The sequence below is a fragment of the Marmota marmota genome, unplaced genomic scaffold (assembly GCF_001458135.2).
Source record: "Marmota marmota marmota unplaced genomic scaffold, marMar, whole genome shotgun sequence".
Lineage (NCBI taxonomy): Eukaryota > Metazoa > Chordata > Mammalia > Rodentia > Sciuridae > Marmota > Marmota marmota.
This window is the reverse complement of record NW_025999924.1, coordinates 2,278,166-2,295,766: the sequence shown is the minus strand read 5'-3', so window position 1 is coordinate 2,295,766 and position 17,601 is coordinate 2,278,166. Positions and strand designations below refer to the sequence as shown.

Genomic DNA, 17,601 nt, shown 5'->3' with positions numbered 1-17,601 from the left:
GGGGTTTTTTTTTTTTTTTTTTTTTTTTTTGAGACATCCAGACAGCTTTTATTGAAAAGATTTACTGCAGCTTTTGACTTCTTCAAAGAGCTGATAACCCTCATCCGCTCTTCACCTTCTTCATCATAATAATCATCATCATCTTCAATACCTTCTCCAGTGAAGTATAACACTGATCTCGGGGTTATACGCTCATGTAAAAAGTGACCAATTTCAAAGTCTGCAGCAAGAATAGCTTTAGCATCATCATCCAGATCTCCACTGTCAGGAACTTCAGGAGGGGCAAAAAAATTAAAGAAAGAATCATTGGAAACTGTTTTAGTCACGGTATGAACTGTCCCTCGTCCCTTGTGTTTCTGCTTCTTCTTAATAGTTTTCAAAGTGACATTCTTTCCTTTTTTCCAATCTATCTGGCACCCTGTACAACCCATAATTTTGGGTCCATCAAAAGAAAAGAGATCAGAATCGTCTGGTTCTGTCCTCATTCTGTATGTCTTTGTCAACATTTCATTTGTGAAATTCATTGGGTTCAAAGTGAAATTCTAAGATAAAACTCATGGGCTGGCCAGCATCTGAGAACTTCACTTTAATATCTTTCAAGTACTTCAGAATAGGTTCATCATGTTCCTGAACCATGTCACTGAGCAAGTCAACATTCTTAAAAACAGTCAACCAAAATTCAGGAATTCCTTTAGGGTCTTCTTTTTCTTCACCTTTTTTCTCATCTTCCATCTTGGCCTTTTTTTTCAGCTCCTCCTAAATTTCCTCTTCTTCATCTGGTTTCATTCACATTCTTCTTCTGTAGGTTCATAAACTGCATTAATGATCTCAAATCGCTTATCAAATAGAGGTGGATAGAGAACAGCATACTTCCTTTCAAGATCATGAACTTCCTCATAGAATATGGCTTCTCTCTGTGCACATTTAACTTGAAGGTTTTTGAGAGCATTCACTTGTCTTTTAACTACCCTAGGCAAGCTTTCAATGTATGCTGTTGGTGTTTCTACCAGACCATCAAGTCTTTCTTGAAGAGCTGCAAGAATCCGAGGATTTTGCATCATCTGAACAGTCAGCTGACGCACTTTGATTTTTGTTTCTTCACCAGTTTCTTCTTCTTCTACTTCTTCAACATCTTTCAAATCTTGATCAAGTTCAGACTGTTCTTTGTTGTCAATGTCTGCCATGTTGTAGAAACTTCAGATACTTTTAAAATAAACCTGAAAAGTTGGGCACAGTACTGCACATCTGTAATCCTAGCAACTCCACAGGCTGAGGCAGGAGGATTCCAAATTCTAGGCCAGCCTCATTAAGGTAGGAAGACCCGGCTGCTAGTACGGGGAGTCAGGCGGTCGGAGCTGCCCAGGCAGTGACTCGGGGAGGCAGCAAAGATGGGAGGAGCAGGAGGTGGCGCCCAGAGCAGATGGCACCAAAAAAGCCCAAGGGTTCTTTAACATTGAGCTATGTCACCAGTCTTGTTGTCATTGTTGTTTTGAGACAGGGTCTCACTTGCTAAGGCTGGCCTCAAATTTGCAATCCTGACTCAGCCTCCTGAATAGCTGGCATTACAGGCCTGTGCTACCACATCCAGCCACTGTGACAAAAGTTGTGGTTCTTGACTTTCAGTAGCCCTCACTTTCGAACATTATACATTGACACTTCTAAGCCTCATTTTGTTTGTAGAATTCAGTCTTTTATAATTGTAATTGTCACCTGACTATACTGCTTGCTGCCACTTCCATACAGGGCAAAAGTCATACAGTAAGAATCTTATCCTGACCTTTCTACTTCATCACCATTTCTTCTTACCAGGGGCTGCTCTCAGATATCAAAGGCCTAAAACTTGCTTATTTTTAAGGGACAGCTGTCACAGAGATAAGTCACCTCAGTCAGCCCAACATCTCTTTCTAGTCCAAAGTCCTCTCCAGCTTCAACTCGCCTCTCATCCTGCTGCACCAGTGAGAAATATTGGTCTGAAAGTAGACAGCTTGTTGAAATTCCTCACACAGATCACATGTGCTTGTGGTTATAGCCAAATTATGCTTTTAACTTTGGTTTGGGACTGGTGGAAGAAAATCTCTCCTATGCTATCATAGATATCTTGTGAGTTCTGAAGCTCTGAATTTGAACATTAAAGATTACCCCCCCAAATCTGCCTGGGCTTCTGAGGATATATGAGGAAATAGGGAAAGAGATACCTGGGTCTGTTGTCTCATTCTTCAGGACTGTTAGCGTCTCCTGTCACCCACATCTGTCAATTGTCTTATTCACCTACAAGGTCACTAAAAGCCTAGAAAAGCAGTATTTTTAGGTAGCAAAATTAGTAATTTATCATTTTTAACCTAGTTAGTCAGCTTTCTTTCTCTGACCAAAATACCTGACAAGAACAATTTAGAAGAGGAAAAATTTATTCTGGGATCATGGTTTCAGTGGTTCAGTCCATGGTCAACCAAATCCTTTGCTCTGGGCATGAGGTGAGGCAGAACATAATGATGGAAGGGCATGGCAGAGGAAAGCTCTTAGCTTATGGTAGCTAGGAAGCAGAGAAAGAGATGGAGCCAGGACAAGATATTGTCCACAGCCACACCCCCAGTGAGTTCCTCTAGTCTGACCATACCTGCCTACAGTTACCACCCAGCAGTTCATTCAAGTAAATTTATCTGTCTTGGATTAACTCATTAATGACTTTACAGTTCTCATAATCTGATTATGTCACCTGTGAACCTTCCTACATTGTCTAACACTTGAGCTTTTAGGAAGGATACCTCATTTCATATTTTTTTATAATATGTATCGTATTCCATTTTAATTTTTAAAATTTTTTATCATTGCTCAGGATTAAACTAAAGGTCTTATTCAACTTTTAAATGTGTAAGAACACCCTATATGCAGAGGAAGGGGAAATTATTTCCAATTAAAACAAAAGATAACTCCTCTTCATTGATTCCCCTCCCTGCCTCCCTCCCTCCCTCCCTTCCTTCCTTCCTTTCTCTTGACCAGTGCTAGGGATTGAGCCTGGAGTCTTGCACATGCTAGGCAAGCACTCTACCACTAAGTTACATCCCCAACCCCATTAATATTTCTTACCAGAACCAATCTTTACCATGATGCTTACAAAATGGTAATTTTTCCAACCCTGGCACTTGCTCTATATTTATGTTAGTACTCTGGTAAGTAAAAGCCCTTTTGTCTCCCCAGTTTATTTATCTATCTGTCTGCCTTTTAGCACTCTGGCTTTATGAAATCCTGATTTGTTTGTTTCCAGTGGTATATATTTCAACATTTTGGTCTCAGGCTCATTTTAAAGTCATCACAGGGCTTTTTTTTTTTAAATGGGATATACATTGATATTTATCATTAAAACTCGAAGTGAGAATTTTAAAAGTTTATTAATTTACTTAAAAATAGCATTAATAAAACCATTACGTATTAACATAAAAATATATAGTCTTACCTTAGTATCCCATGGGGAATTGTATCCTATTGCAGATACCAAAGTTTTCAAATGCTGCAAATGATATAATATTTGCATATGTCCCCCAGACAGCCTCCCGTATACTCTAAAGCATCTCCAAATTACTCATTATCTCTAATACAGTATAAATGTTATATAAATAGTTGTTATACCATATTGTTTAGGGAGCAATGATAAGAAATAACCCATAAATATTCAGTACAGATGCAGGTTTTTTAAAATATTTTGAATCAGCAGCTATTGAATCTGTGGTCACAAAACTCATGGATTGGGGCTAGAGCTAAGTGTATTGTTTATCAGAAATAACTATTTTCCAAACCAGAAAATTTTAGGGAAAAGATGATCATTGTTTCATGCTTTTATGAATCTGTTCAGTGTCTGGCTTAATAAAAGATGGCTAGATTTTCATATCACTTTCTCATTCAATGTGTTGCTATGTTATACATCATGTAACTTTTGTACATTTATGATAGTTATTATAGTTGATCATTTAAATTGTTTCTCACATTTTGCATTTTCAGGTAATAGTTTAATGAATATTTTGTGCACATGTGTTATCAGTAACAGTCATTCTTAAACATACAAAGAGTTCCTACAAATCAGCAAGTAAAAGACCATAGGAGAATGGTCAAAGGACATGAAAATTTCACACAAAAAAAGAAGTACAGAGCCTCTTAAAATGAAATAATGCCAGCCTTGTTCACTAAAAGAAAAAAATATCTACAAGTTATCATTTTTAACCTATTATTTGGCAAAAAATTAAAGAGCAAAAGTAAACAGGCACAGTGACATACACTTGTAATCCCTGTGACATGGGAGGTTGAGGCAGGAACATGGCAGGTTTGAGGCCAACCGCAGCAACTTAGATCCTGTCTCCAAATAAAATATAAAAATGACTGTGGATGTAGCTCAGTGTTAGAAAGCTTTTGGGTTCAATCCCCAGTTCCTTCCCCCCCCCCAAAAATTAAAAGTTTAGGGGGAAAATTGTGTATATTTTTTTGAAAATGTATATTTGTGGGAGTTAAATTGGTGAAGCTTTTATGGACCACCATTTGGAAATAGTTGTCAATATTATAAATGAACATTCCATTTGACCTAGCAATTCTTCTGGGAGTTTAGCTCCTGTATATATTTATACTGATTTGAAAAGACATATATGTAAGGTTATTCATTGGATCATTGTTTATAATGGCAAAATATCAAGAGCAACTTAAATATTCATCAATAAGGAAAATATTATGATACACCCATTCTCTGTACTATCCCATGTTTATTAAAAATTATGACATTGAGGGAAAATTTTAAAAGAAGGTAGAAAAGAATAAAAAAATAAAAAGAAAAATGATGAAGCAACTCTTTTATACTCGTGCTAAAAAACTCCCAAGATTATTAAGGGGCGAGGGGAAGCAAGATACAAGCAATATAATTGGCATGGTGTTAATTTTTGTATAAAAAAATCATATACATATATTTGCCCATCTGTAAGCTATCGCTGGAACTACTTCAAAAACTGATCATTGTGTTGACCAACAGGGAGAAAAATTAAATGGCCAGGAGACAGGAGTGGGAGGGAGACTTTCACACTTGTGCTGAGATAGCTTATTCAGAAAATAAATGATTTTTAAGTTCTTAGGGAAGACATCACAAGATTGTCAATAAAATCTATATCCTGAAAATGACACTTAAAGTATCAAAAAGTCCTAGGATTTTCCTGAGAAGATTCACTCTGATTATTCTTGGGGAAATTTGATCTGAAAATAGAGGATATCTGAGCTTTCTCCCTCCACCAGTGGATTTGGAGTCTTTAATGAACATTTTTTTTGCTCTGTAAAGTTCATCCCTGCTAACTTCAGGGAATTCCTCAAAGCATTTTTTCTCTCTCCAGTGTTCCGTCTTCTTCTTCTAGGTCAGAAACGGGAAAAAAAAATAGGGGGGTAAAAGGGTAGAAAAGACCAAAAGATATTTTCCCATGGTGGAGTTTTATCTCTCAAAACAATTTCCTTGGTGATCAGGATATTAGATGAATCACTGCATTTTACTACTTCTTCCTGAGATCTTGAAGTTCTGCCTTAATTTGTAAGACTTACTTTGTGTGATGTGCCTGATGTATGTTTTTTAATCGGCATGAATTTTCTTTTAATATTATTTTAATTTGCTTTATTGCTCATTCTTAAAGAAGCAATCTCTTTGATTTTTGTCTTGATATTTAAAACACAATTGAACAAAAGAAATATTAACACACTTCTACAGGAGCTTTCTTTTCCTTTAGAATTTAAGTTGTGGAATAATGATAAAAATTTCATATTCTATGTGGCAGGAAAAATATATATGCATAACTTTAATCTTATAAATGTGTATGTATTTCTGTTTTTGTAGATTTGTAATCTACAAAGTATTAATGAAAGGATATTTTAAGTAGTGGGGTTATGGATAGATTTTTATATTCTTACAATTTTCTGTGTTTTCCAGATTTTCTTCAATGATTATTTAGTGAATGTTGAATGACTCAGGATTTCTATGTTAAATGAGTTGAGATATGTTTTCTATATTCTAAAAATATAGTGAAAGGAGTGGTTTTTATTTTTTAGAGATAATTTGTTTTTAATATTCTTACAAATAGTAGTTACTTTTGATAGTAGCTTAGCCCTTATATTTTACTAACTAAATGTGTTAGGTTTATAGATGTAGCATTTATAGATATCTTGAAGTCTGTCAGTATAACTTAGTGGTTAAGTCTCCAGGGCTAGAGTCAAAAGATCTATGTTCACATCTTGGCTCTTGTTTCTTAGTAAATGACCTGAAGTTAATGAATTAAGTTCTCTTTTAAAATCTCTTTATTTATAAGATGAAATAATAATAGTAACCTCATGAAGTTGTAAAGCTTAAGGGAAATTATTCATACAAAGTTAAAATTTAGTTGAATATCATTCACATGGTGAACATGCCATAAATATTAGCTATTTTGAAAATCTGATCACCCCTGGAATTTGTTATGAAATGAAGGGTAAACGCATCCAAGCAAGACTTTGATATTCATCAACCATTCTGTGTCCACAGGAATTTCTTACTGTTTATATTGGTTCCTATGCCCTATAAAACCATATGTGTTGCTGAGCGTCTCTGATTAGACTAGTGTGGTCTGCAGTATGGTTTCCCAAGTACAGTCTACAAGATAATTTCAGGTGATACATGACAAATCTTTACACTTAACTTGTATATCTATTTTGTTATATGTACATAAAATATATAACTAGTGCATATATTGGTATCTTTCAGAATAAGATAAAAAGAGAGCATTGAAGGAAAAAGAAAATCTATGAAAAATATTAAGGATATAATGTAATAAAGTACGGCAAAAATTGCACAGGTGATACTAGAATGAGTAATATTTAGGACTTTTTTTTTTTTTTTTTTTTTTTTTTTTTGAGACAGGAACTTGCTAAATTGCTTAGAGCCTCACTAAGTTGCTCTGCCTGGCTTTAAATTTGCAATCCTCCTGGCTCTGCCTCCTTAGTTGCTATGATTACAGTCATACACCACCACGCTGGAAAAATTCCTATTTTAAAAAAAAATCTTTATTTTTATTTATTTTTATGTGGTGCTGAGGATTGAACCTGGTGCCTCACATGTGTGAGATAAGCACTCTGCCACTGAGCCACAACCTCAGCCCCAGGGCTTTTTTTTTTTTTTTAAACAGATAAAAGAACACACAAAATTTGTTACATGCCTAAGGCACGGAAAAATAAGACTCTAGGGTTAGGACTTTGTTCTCTAGAGTCTCCTCCCCATATCTGTGTCCAGGGTTTCCATCCTGATCCTGGAAGTTCAGTAGAACTGATGAAATTTGTCTTCCATCTAAACTTTTGTCATCTACCCTGTACCTGGAAATCTTTTTATTTTTTTAACTAAATGAGTTACATATTTTTCAAAACAAAGGAATAGAAAATCTGACATTTTTTAGGACAATTAGCTGAATAGTAGCCTGCTTTTAAAAATTTAAGTTTCAAAAATATATTGTTATTTCTTTAATCTTCAAGTCCATATACTATTAACCATTATAGTCTTCTTGAATTCAAATTTTATTTTTATTGTTTCAATTAAATCTAATGTTTTTTACTACTAAGTAAAACAACTATGTATTGGGATTTTTAGTGCCCATTGAGTACACCAATGTGAATTTCTTATTTTTTTTAAGGATTTATTAAGCCTAAAGTCACATTAAATTAAATGTTTTTGTTATTAAGTTGATTTTAAAATATAAATTAGACCCTAAACTTTGACACATGAGCATACACATCAATTTGCTTTATTCGTGAGGATAGAAGTGCTTTTGCTATGATAACTAGGTTCTTTCCAAATACTGCACAAAAGCATATTAATGTAAGTGCACAGTTTGTACATAATTTCTTACGCAATGAGGAATATAAATTTCATTTATAATTTATAAAAATCAATCATTTAAGTAGGATTTATTCCCAAGAATGAAGTAATTTTAAAGCTGTTTGTTTTGAGGGGAAAAGAATATATGATTATAAAGACTTCATCTGATAAACTCATAGTTTTATTTTATATTTTTAAAGATGTGTACTTTTTTATTAGTTGTTCAAAACATTACATAGCTCTTGACATATCATATTTTATACATTTGATTCAAGTGGGTTATGAACTCCCATTTTCCCCCCGTATACAGATTGCAGAATCACATCGGTTACACATCCACAATTTTACATACTGCCATACTATTGTCTGTTGTATTCTACTATCTTTCCTATCCTCTACTATCCCCCTTCCCCTCCCCTCCCCTCCCATCTTCTCTCTCTACCCCATCTACTGTACTTCATTTCTCTCCCTTGTTTTTCCCCCCTTTCCCTTCACCTCCTCTTATATGTAATTTTGTATAATGATGAGGGTCTCCTTCCATTTCCATGCAATTTCCCTTCTCTCTCCCTTTCCCTCCCACCTCTCGTCCCTGTTTAATGTTAATCTTCTTCTCATGCTCTTCCTCCCTGCTCTGTTCTTACTTGCTCTCCTTGTATCAAAGATGACATTTGTTTTTTAGGGATTGGCTAGCTTCACTTAGCATAATCTGCTCTAATGCCATCCATTAGATAGTGAAGATATTGATAAATTTCTTAAGTCATATGATTTACTCAGATTGAGTCAGGAAGATACACACAATTTAAACAGACCAATAACAAAGGAGGAAATAAAAGAAGCCATCAAAAGACTACCAACCAAGATAAGCCCTGGACCGGATGGGTATACAGCAGAGATGTATACTTTTAAAAGCACAACTTTGATATCAACTATTTTTAAACAAAGATTTATTCAGTGATTATCAAGGGATTAAACAAGTTCATAAATTACGGTTCCTGTCTTTTCATTTACACACAAAATAGATATGACTTTTGATTTTTAAAATTCTTGAGAGACTTTACATGAAATTTATCGACCTAAAAATAGGAATGAAAAGTTGGTTTTTTTGTGTCACATATATACAGATACACTGGTAACATGTGTTCTTCACTTGTGCTTCTGAGAGCTCTAGACCTCTATCCCTTCCTTGTGTGCTGAACTCTCTTGAGGTCCATGTAAGACCTTACAGACCACACACATATATACTTTCAGAATCCTTTGTACTATCATTTTTTTGTTTTAGACCATGTTCTTTCTTTTAGCTGTTATTGGTAGAATAACATACTTATATCTGGGTATTTAGGTAAGTACCATATGAAGACATAGGCATTTGACTTTCAAATATTTTGAAAACTGATATGGAAGTATACTTTATAGTAATAACCATTGTTATGGTATATTCATGTATGAATATAAACAGCATTTTAGTGAAAATACATTTATATATATTGTGCCTCTGCTATGATAGAGAAATGCAGCTGTCATTGTTAATATTTTCTTTTTACTCTAAGCCTTGTCCCTATAACTTAGGGACATTTACTACAAATCCCCTGCCCTTCTGTAGGTTTATTGCATAAGATAAGGAAAATGTAACTCCTCTTTATAAACCTTAAGGAACTTGCATGTTAGGATTCAATTAAACTGGTTAAATGAGTTCATAATGAAATGCAGAGCTTTCCTGGCCAAATACTTCAGGGTTATTGGCCATTAAATGACTTGTCTATGAAATCCCAGTCTTTTACTTATTCTTCCAAAAACAGGAAGTAACAACCAGCCATTTGGTCTTCTCAGGCTGTCCTTTATCCTCCACATTCACTCCCAGGAGCCCTTGTCCACAAATGAAGGAATGTTAGTTAGTAAAACTGCAGGAAGTATATAAGAGAGATTTGCAGGCAACAATGTCAGTTTCTTTAATTATGTTGCCCAGTCTCTTTAGTATGGTGGAAGATTGGCTGAGGAGGGTTAAAGAAAGGAGTGTCCTATAATGCCCAGACTTCTATCCAAGACTGGTCTAATTACTGTTAAGTCATACTGCTCCCTTTTTCATTACTCACTGGTGTCTTCTCTGTCTCAGCTCACAATCCCTGTAGTACAGAACCATACTTGTTAACTGTTGGAAATAGAAAGCCTACCTAGTTTCACTAGCTCAAAGATTGAATGATAGGCAAATATTTTGAAGCCACCATTTTGACAAAGCAGCTTTGAAGGATATAATCAAGACTTTAAAATAGAAGAAAACGATGAATAGTTTTATGCCTTGTGTATGAACTTAAAATACATTCTAATCAACTATATATTTTTTAATTTAATTTTTTATTTGTTTTAATTAGTTATCCATGATAGTATAATGCATTTATGCACTTTAATATATCATTTATAGATGGGATTTAATTTCTCATTTTCTGAGTGTACATGCTATAGAATCACATTTATCATGCAATCACATATATGCATAAAGTAATAATATCTGTTTCATTCTACTATCCTTTCTATCCCCACATCCCCTCCCCTTAACTCTATATAATCTAAGGTAACTCTATACTTCTCTAGTTCCCCACCCCTAATTGTGAATTAGCATCCACATATTAGAGAAAACATTCAATCTTTGGTTTTGGGGGGATTGGCTTATTTCACTTAGCATGATATTCTCTAACTCCAACCATTTACTGGCAAATGTCATAATTTTATTCTTATTTAAAGCTGAATAATATTCCATTGAATATATATACCACATTTTCTTTATTCATTCATCTATTTAAGGACACCTAGGTTGGTTCTCTAGTTTAGCTGTTGTGAATTGAACTGTTATAAACATTGGTGTGACTGCACTACGGTAGTATGCTGATTTTAAGTCCTTTGGGTATGAACTGAGGAATGGGATAGCTAAGTCAAATGATAGTTCCATTGCAAGTTTTCTGAGGAATCTCCATATTGCTTTCCATAGTGGTAATACCAATTTGCAGTCTCACCAGTAATGTATGAGTGTACCTTTTTTCTCACCTCCTTGCCAACATTTATTGTTGCCTATATTCTTGATGATTGCCATTCTGACTGGAGTGAGATGAAATCTTAGTGAAGTTTTGATTTGCATTTCTCTAATTGCTAAAGATGTTGAACACTTTTTCATATATTTGTTGGTCAATTGTATTTCTTCTTCTTTGAAGTGTCTGTTTAGTTCTTTAGCCCATTTATTGACATGGTTATTTGGGGGTTTTTTGGTGTTAAGTTTTTTGATAAACTCCTCATTTTTGAGAAATATAAGTAATAGACATTTCTCATCCCATCATTATTTTCTCTGTACCTTTTTCTTTACTGTTCTCTCTGCTTTCCTGTTTTTACATTTCTGCCATTTCATTCTGCATGTCCATCTCACACCTGAAGCACCATATCTGAGGCTCACCACTTTTTGTCCCTCTTTCATTATATTCCCTTGAGAGGTAGTAACTCAGGCCATAGAACCCATCCTGTGGCTTGGATCTATTAAGTTTTTCAATATATTGTGGGGCAAGGGTAGTACCAATTTCTCATGGTCTATAATGGGTAGTGACAGCAATGTGTGGCACATCTGGTGTATATACTTGTGAGTTTAAAGGCATAAAACACTTACTAAAATTCTTTTATGAGTTATTAGTGTCTTGCAGGATTGATTGTTCTTTTTCCTTATATAGAATCTATATTTATGCTACCAAAATTAATTTTGCATACTATGGAAGACTGTTTTAAAATTTTATAGTTCAGAAGTTGTCTTTTCTAATATATAATTCTGAATAGAATCTATTCTTTTTCCTTCTAATTTAATTCTTTTACAATATCAAGGTTGTGAAGTATCAAAAGAGAAGACATTACTTGTAATAACTACTATGTTATGTTCATTTAAAAATGTATTTATCACTTTTGTCTTACAGGACAAACTATTCGAGAAAAAAGGATTGTAGAAGCAGCAAATAAAAAAGAAACAGACTATGAAGTGGGAGATATCCCAACAGAATGGGAAGGTAAGATTCTGCTTTTAGTAGAACTATCTGAGAGGCAAATTGTTTAACAAAAATTTTTAATTTTAATTTTAACAGAAGTTAATAAGCACATATATAATTACATACTTCTCTTTTTTGAAAAACCTTTTATATCCTGAATCCATCAAACTTTTTTTAAACATTGCATTTCTTTAAAATTTATGAAGTTGACAAAGTTTGGAAAGGGAACGCAAGTATAACAAAAAGAACTATGAAGCATTAGCTAAAGTGAGGCAAGCAAAACTCCACATATGCAAAGTTAAAGAGATACCCACCCTGCACTTGGACAATCCCAGGATTGGAAGCCAATTTCTGGCATGCACTAGTTACATGAACTTGAGAAACATACTTTTCAGTCTAAGTTATTGAGAATACTTGCTTTGGATACCATTTGGAATATTTATTCAAGGCACAGTGACCCTGTTAACTGACCTCCTGTTTAGACAAGGATGGATGGTTGATCCCTATCTTATACTCTGAAATTAAGTAAAAGATCAAAGGGGTATAAAGCAGCAGGAGCTAATCTGTCTTTGTGGCTTGGGAAGTAATATATGAACATGGGAGTTTGAGAGTAGCCATTTTCAATCCATCACTAATGTTTTATTACAGAAAAAGCTGATCAACCGAGAAGAAAACTGACACTACTTTGCAAAGAAAATACATAAGAAAGCAAGAATATTTCCTAGGTTCCCAACAGCTCTCCAGTTCCCAGTTATGTTTCTTTCTTAATGAAGTTTAGATGCAAATCAGTATTCTAACCGGGACCTTATGTCCTTAATATACATTTACCTTTTTTCCTTTCCAGTTCCTTACATAATGCCTGACACATGGGAAGGCACATAGTAAGTGCTCAGTAAGTATTCTTATTAAATACCTAAGGTCTAGACTATGTTAGGCTTTGTTATTTGCCACTAAAAGAACCTTAACTGAAAATATATAATCTTGAAAAGAACGTAGACCACACAGTGATAATGGTAAGAAACCACGAGCAGAATATTCAAGAAATATGGGGTAGCATAAAAAGACCAAATATAAGAGTTATTGGGATAGAGGAAGGCCTAGAGGTCCCAACCAAAGTAATGAGCAATCTATTCAATGAAATAATATAAGAAAACGTTCCAAACATGAAGAATGAATTAGAAATCCAAATTCAAGAAGCCTATAGGACACTGAATGTACAAAATCACAATAGATCCACACCAAGGCACATTATAATAAAAATGCCCAACATACAGAATAAGGAGAGAATTTTAAAAGCCACAAAGGAAAGCAATCAGATTACATATAAAGGAAAACCAATTAGGATAATGGCAGATTTTTTAGCACAGACCCTGAAAGCTAGAAGATCCTGGAACAACATATATCAAGCTCTGAAAGAAAGTGAATGCAAACCAAGAATCTTGTGTCCAGAAAAATTAATTAAAGTTTAGATTTGATGATATAAAAACCTTCCATGATAAACAAAAGTTAAAAGAATTTATAGATAGAAACCCAGAACTACAAAACATCCTTGGAAAAATATTCCATGAAGAGGAATCGAAAACCAACAATGAAAATCAATAGAGGGAGGTAGTATCCTAAAGGAAAAACTAATCAAAGAAGAAAATCAAGTCAAGTTAAATAATAAAAATAAACAAATATGGCTGGAAATACAAACCATGTCTCAATAATAACCCTGAATGTTTAAGCCTTAATGGCTTAAACTCACCAATCAAAAGACATAGTTTAGCAGATTGGATAAATAAAAAAAGACACAACAATATGCTGCCTCCAGGAGATTCATCTGATAGGAAAAGACATACACAGACTGAAGGTGAAAGGTTGGGAAAAATCATACCACTCACATGGACTGCAGATGCAAGTAGGGGTTTCCATCCTCATATCAAATAAAGTAGACTTGGACTGGGGATGTGGCTCAAGCGGTAGCACGCTCGCCTGGCATGCGTGCGGCCCGGGTTTGATCCTCAGCACCACATACAAACAAAGATGTTCTGTCCGCCAAAAAACTAAAATACAAATATTAAAAAATTCTCTCTCTCTCTATCTCTCTCTCTCTCTCTCTCTCTCTCTCTCTAAAAAATAAATAAATAAAGTAGACTTCAAGCCAAAGTTAATCAAAAGGGATAAAGATGGACATTATATACTGCTCAAGGTATCCATACACCAACAAGACATAACAACCATAAATATATATGCCTCAAACAGTGGAGCAGCTTTGCTCATCAAACAAAGTCTTCTCAAGTTCAAGAGTGAAATTGACCACAACACAGTAATCATGGGTGACTTTAACATACCTCTGTCACCACTGGATAGATCTTCCAAACAAAAATTGAATAAAGAAACAATAGAGCTCAATAATACAATTAATAACTTTGACTTAACTGACTTATGTACAACATTTCAACCTTTATCAAGCGGGTCCACTTTCTTCTCAGCAGCACATGGATCCTTCACTAAAATAGACCATATACTGTGCCACAAAGCAACTGTTTGTTGTTTTTTTTTTAAGAGAGAGAGAATATTTTAATATTTATTTTTTAGTTTTCAGTGGACACAACATCTTTATTTTATTTTTTTATGTGGTGCTGAGGATCGAACCCAGTGCCCCGCCCCTTGCACGCCAGGCAAGTGCATTACCGCTTGAGCCACATCCCCGGCCCACAAAGCAACTCTTAATACAAAAAAGTGGAGATACTACTATGCATTTTATCAGATCATAATGGAATAAAATTGTAAATCAATGACAAAATAAAAAATAAAAATTACTCCAACACTTGGAGACCAAACAATATGATACTGAATGAACAATGGGTTGCAGAAGACATCAAGGAGGAGATTAAAAAATTCTTAGAGGTAAATGAGAACATAGACGCAACATATCGAAATTGCTGGGACACTGTGAAAGCAGTACTCAGAGGAAATTTTATTTCATGGACTTCATTCCTTCAAAGAAGAAAAAGTCAACAAATAAATGACCTAACATTTCATCTCAAAGCCCTAGAAAAAGAAGAACAATCAACACCAAAAGCAGTAGAAGACAGGAAGTAATTAAAATTAGACCTGAAATGAAAACAGTTGAAAAAATTGACAAAGCAAATGTTGGTTCTTTGAAAAAATAAATAAAATTGACAGACCCCTAGCTACACTAACAAATAGAAGGAGAGAGAAAACTCTCCACATACATGATGAAAAAGGTAATATCACAACAGATACTACAGAAATACAGAGGATAATTAGAAATTATTTTGAAAACTTATACTCCAATAAAATGGAAGATATTGAAGGCATCAACAAATTTCTTAAGTCATACGATTTGCCCAGATTGAATCAGTATGATTTAAACAGACCAATATCAATTGATGAAATAGAAGATGCCATCAGAAGCCTACCAACCAAGAAAAGCCAAGGACCAGATGTATACACAGCTGAGCTCTACAAGACCTTTAAAGAAGAACTAATACCAATACTCTTCAATTTATTTCAGGAAATAGAAAAAGAGGGAGCACTTCCAAACTCATTCTATGAGGCTAATATCACCCTGATTCTAAAACCAGAAAAAGATGCATCAAAAAAAGAAAACTTTAGATCAATATCTCTAATGAATATAGATGCAAAATTCTCAATAAAATTCTGGCAAATTGAATACAAAGACATCAAAAAGTTAGTGCACCACAATCAAGTAGGATTCATCCCAGCGATGCAAGGTTGGTTCAACATTTGGAAATCAAAAAATATAATTCATCATATCAATAGACTCAAAGATAAGAATCATATGATCATCTCAATAAATGCAGAAAAAGCATTTGACAAAATACAGAACCCCTCCATGTTCAAAACGCTAGAGAAACTAGGGGTAACAGGAAAATACCTCAACATTGTAAAGGCTATCTACTGTAAGCCCCAGGCCACCATCATTCTAAATGGGGAAAAAATGAAGGTATTCCCTCTAAAAACTAAAATAAGACAGGGATGCCCTCTTTCACCACTTCTATTTAACATATTTCTTGAAACACTGGCCAGAGCAATTAGATGAAAGAAATTAAAGAGATACATAAGTAAAGAAGAACTCAAATTGGCACTATTTGCTGATGATAGATTCTATACCTAGAAGACCAAAAAGCTCCACCAGAAAACTTATACAACTAGTAAATGAATTCAGCAACATACCAGGTTATAAAATTAACACCCATAAATCAAAGGCATTTCTGTGTATCAGCAACAAATCGTCTGAAAGGGAAATGAGGAACACTACCACATTTACAATAGCCTCAGGAAAAAAAAAATTGGGGAATCAACTTAATAAAAGAGATGAAAGATCTGTACAATGAAAACTACAGAACCCTACAGAGAGAAATCAAAGAAAACCTTAGAAGATGGAAAGATGTACCTTGCTCTTGGATAGGCAGAATTAATATTATCAAAATGACCATACTACCAAAAGCACTGTATAGATTTAATGTAATTCTGATCAAAATCCCAATGGCATTCCTCACAGAAATAGAAAAAGCAATCATGAAATTTATCTAGAAAAATAAGAGATCCAGAATAGCTAAAGCAATCCTTAGCAGGAAGAGTGATGCAGGTGGCATTACTATATCAGACCTTAAATTATACTTCAGAGCAATAGTAACAAAAACAGCATGGTATTGGCACCAAAACAAACTGGAAGACCAATGGTATAGAACAGAGGACACAGAGAGACTAAACCCACAAAATTACAATTATTTTATATTAGACAAAGGTGCCAAAAACCCGCATTGGAGAAAAGGTAGCTTCTTCAACAATTGATGATGGGAAAACTGTAACAAAATGAAATTAAACCCCTATCTCTCACCAGCACAAAAATCAACTCAAAGTAGATCAAGGACCTAGGAATTAAACCAGAGACTCTGCGTCTAATAGAAGAAAAAGTAGTCCCTATCCTTTATCATGTGGGATCAGGCCCCAATTCCTTAATAAGATTCCTACAGCACAAGAATTAAAACCAAGAATCAATAAATGGGATGGACTCAAACTAAAGAGTTTCTTCTCAGCAAAAGAAACAATCTGTGAGGTAAATAGAAAGCCTGCATCTTGGGAGCAAATTTTTACCCCTCACACATCAGATAGAGCACTAATTTCTACAGTACATAAAGAACTCAAAAAGCTAAACACCAAAATAATAATAATAATAATAATAACCTATCAATAAATGGGCCAAGGACCTGAATAGACACTTCTCAGAAGAGGATATTCAGTCAGTCAACAAATATATGAAAAAATGTTCAACATCTCTAGCAATTAGAGAAATGGAAATTAAAACTACTTTAAGATTTTATCTCACTCCAGTCAGAATGGCAGCTATTATGAATACAAACAACAATAAGTGTTGGTGAGGATGTGGGGAAAAAGATACACTTATACATTGCTGGTGGGACTGCAAATTGGTGCAGCCAATTTGGAAAGCAGTGTGGAGATTCCTTGGAAAATTGGGAATGGAACCACCATTTGACTTAGCTATCCCTCTCCTCGGTTTATAGCCAAAGGACTTAAAATCAGCCTATTGCAGTAGTGCAGCCACATGAATGTTTATTGCAGCATAATTCACAATAGCTAAACTGTGGAACCAACCTAGATACCCTTTGGTAGATGAATGGATTAAAAAAATGTGGCATATATATACAATGGAATATTACTCAGCAATAAAAGAGAATAAAATCA

General features: G+C 34.5%; 1 protein-coding gene and 1 pseudogene across 1 annotated transcript in view; one reads left to right on the top strand and one right to left on the bottom strand.

The window, feature by feature from the left end:
* The window catches only part of Ndufaf2 (NADH:ubiquinone oxidoreductase complex assembly factor 2), a 182,529-nt gene that overhangs the window by 94,653 nt on the left and 70,275 nt on the right, over positions 1-17,601 (top strand). Inside the window, exon 2 of the mRNA XM_048800014.1 lies at positions 11,794-11,883. Within this exon, the coding sequence (XP_048655971.1) occupies positions 11,794-11,883 (90 nt within the window). The remainder of the gene's footprint in view (positions 1-11,793; positions 11,884-17,601) is intronic.
* Positions 49-2,645, bottom strand: LOC107151866 (annotated as a pseudogene).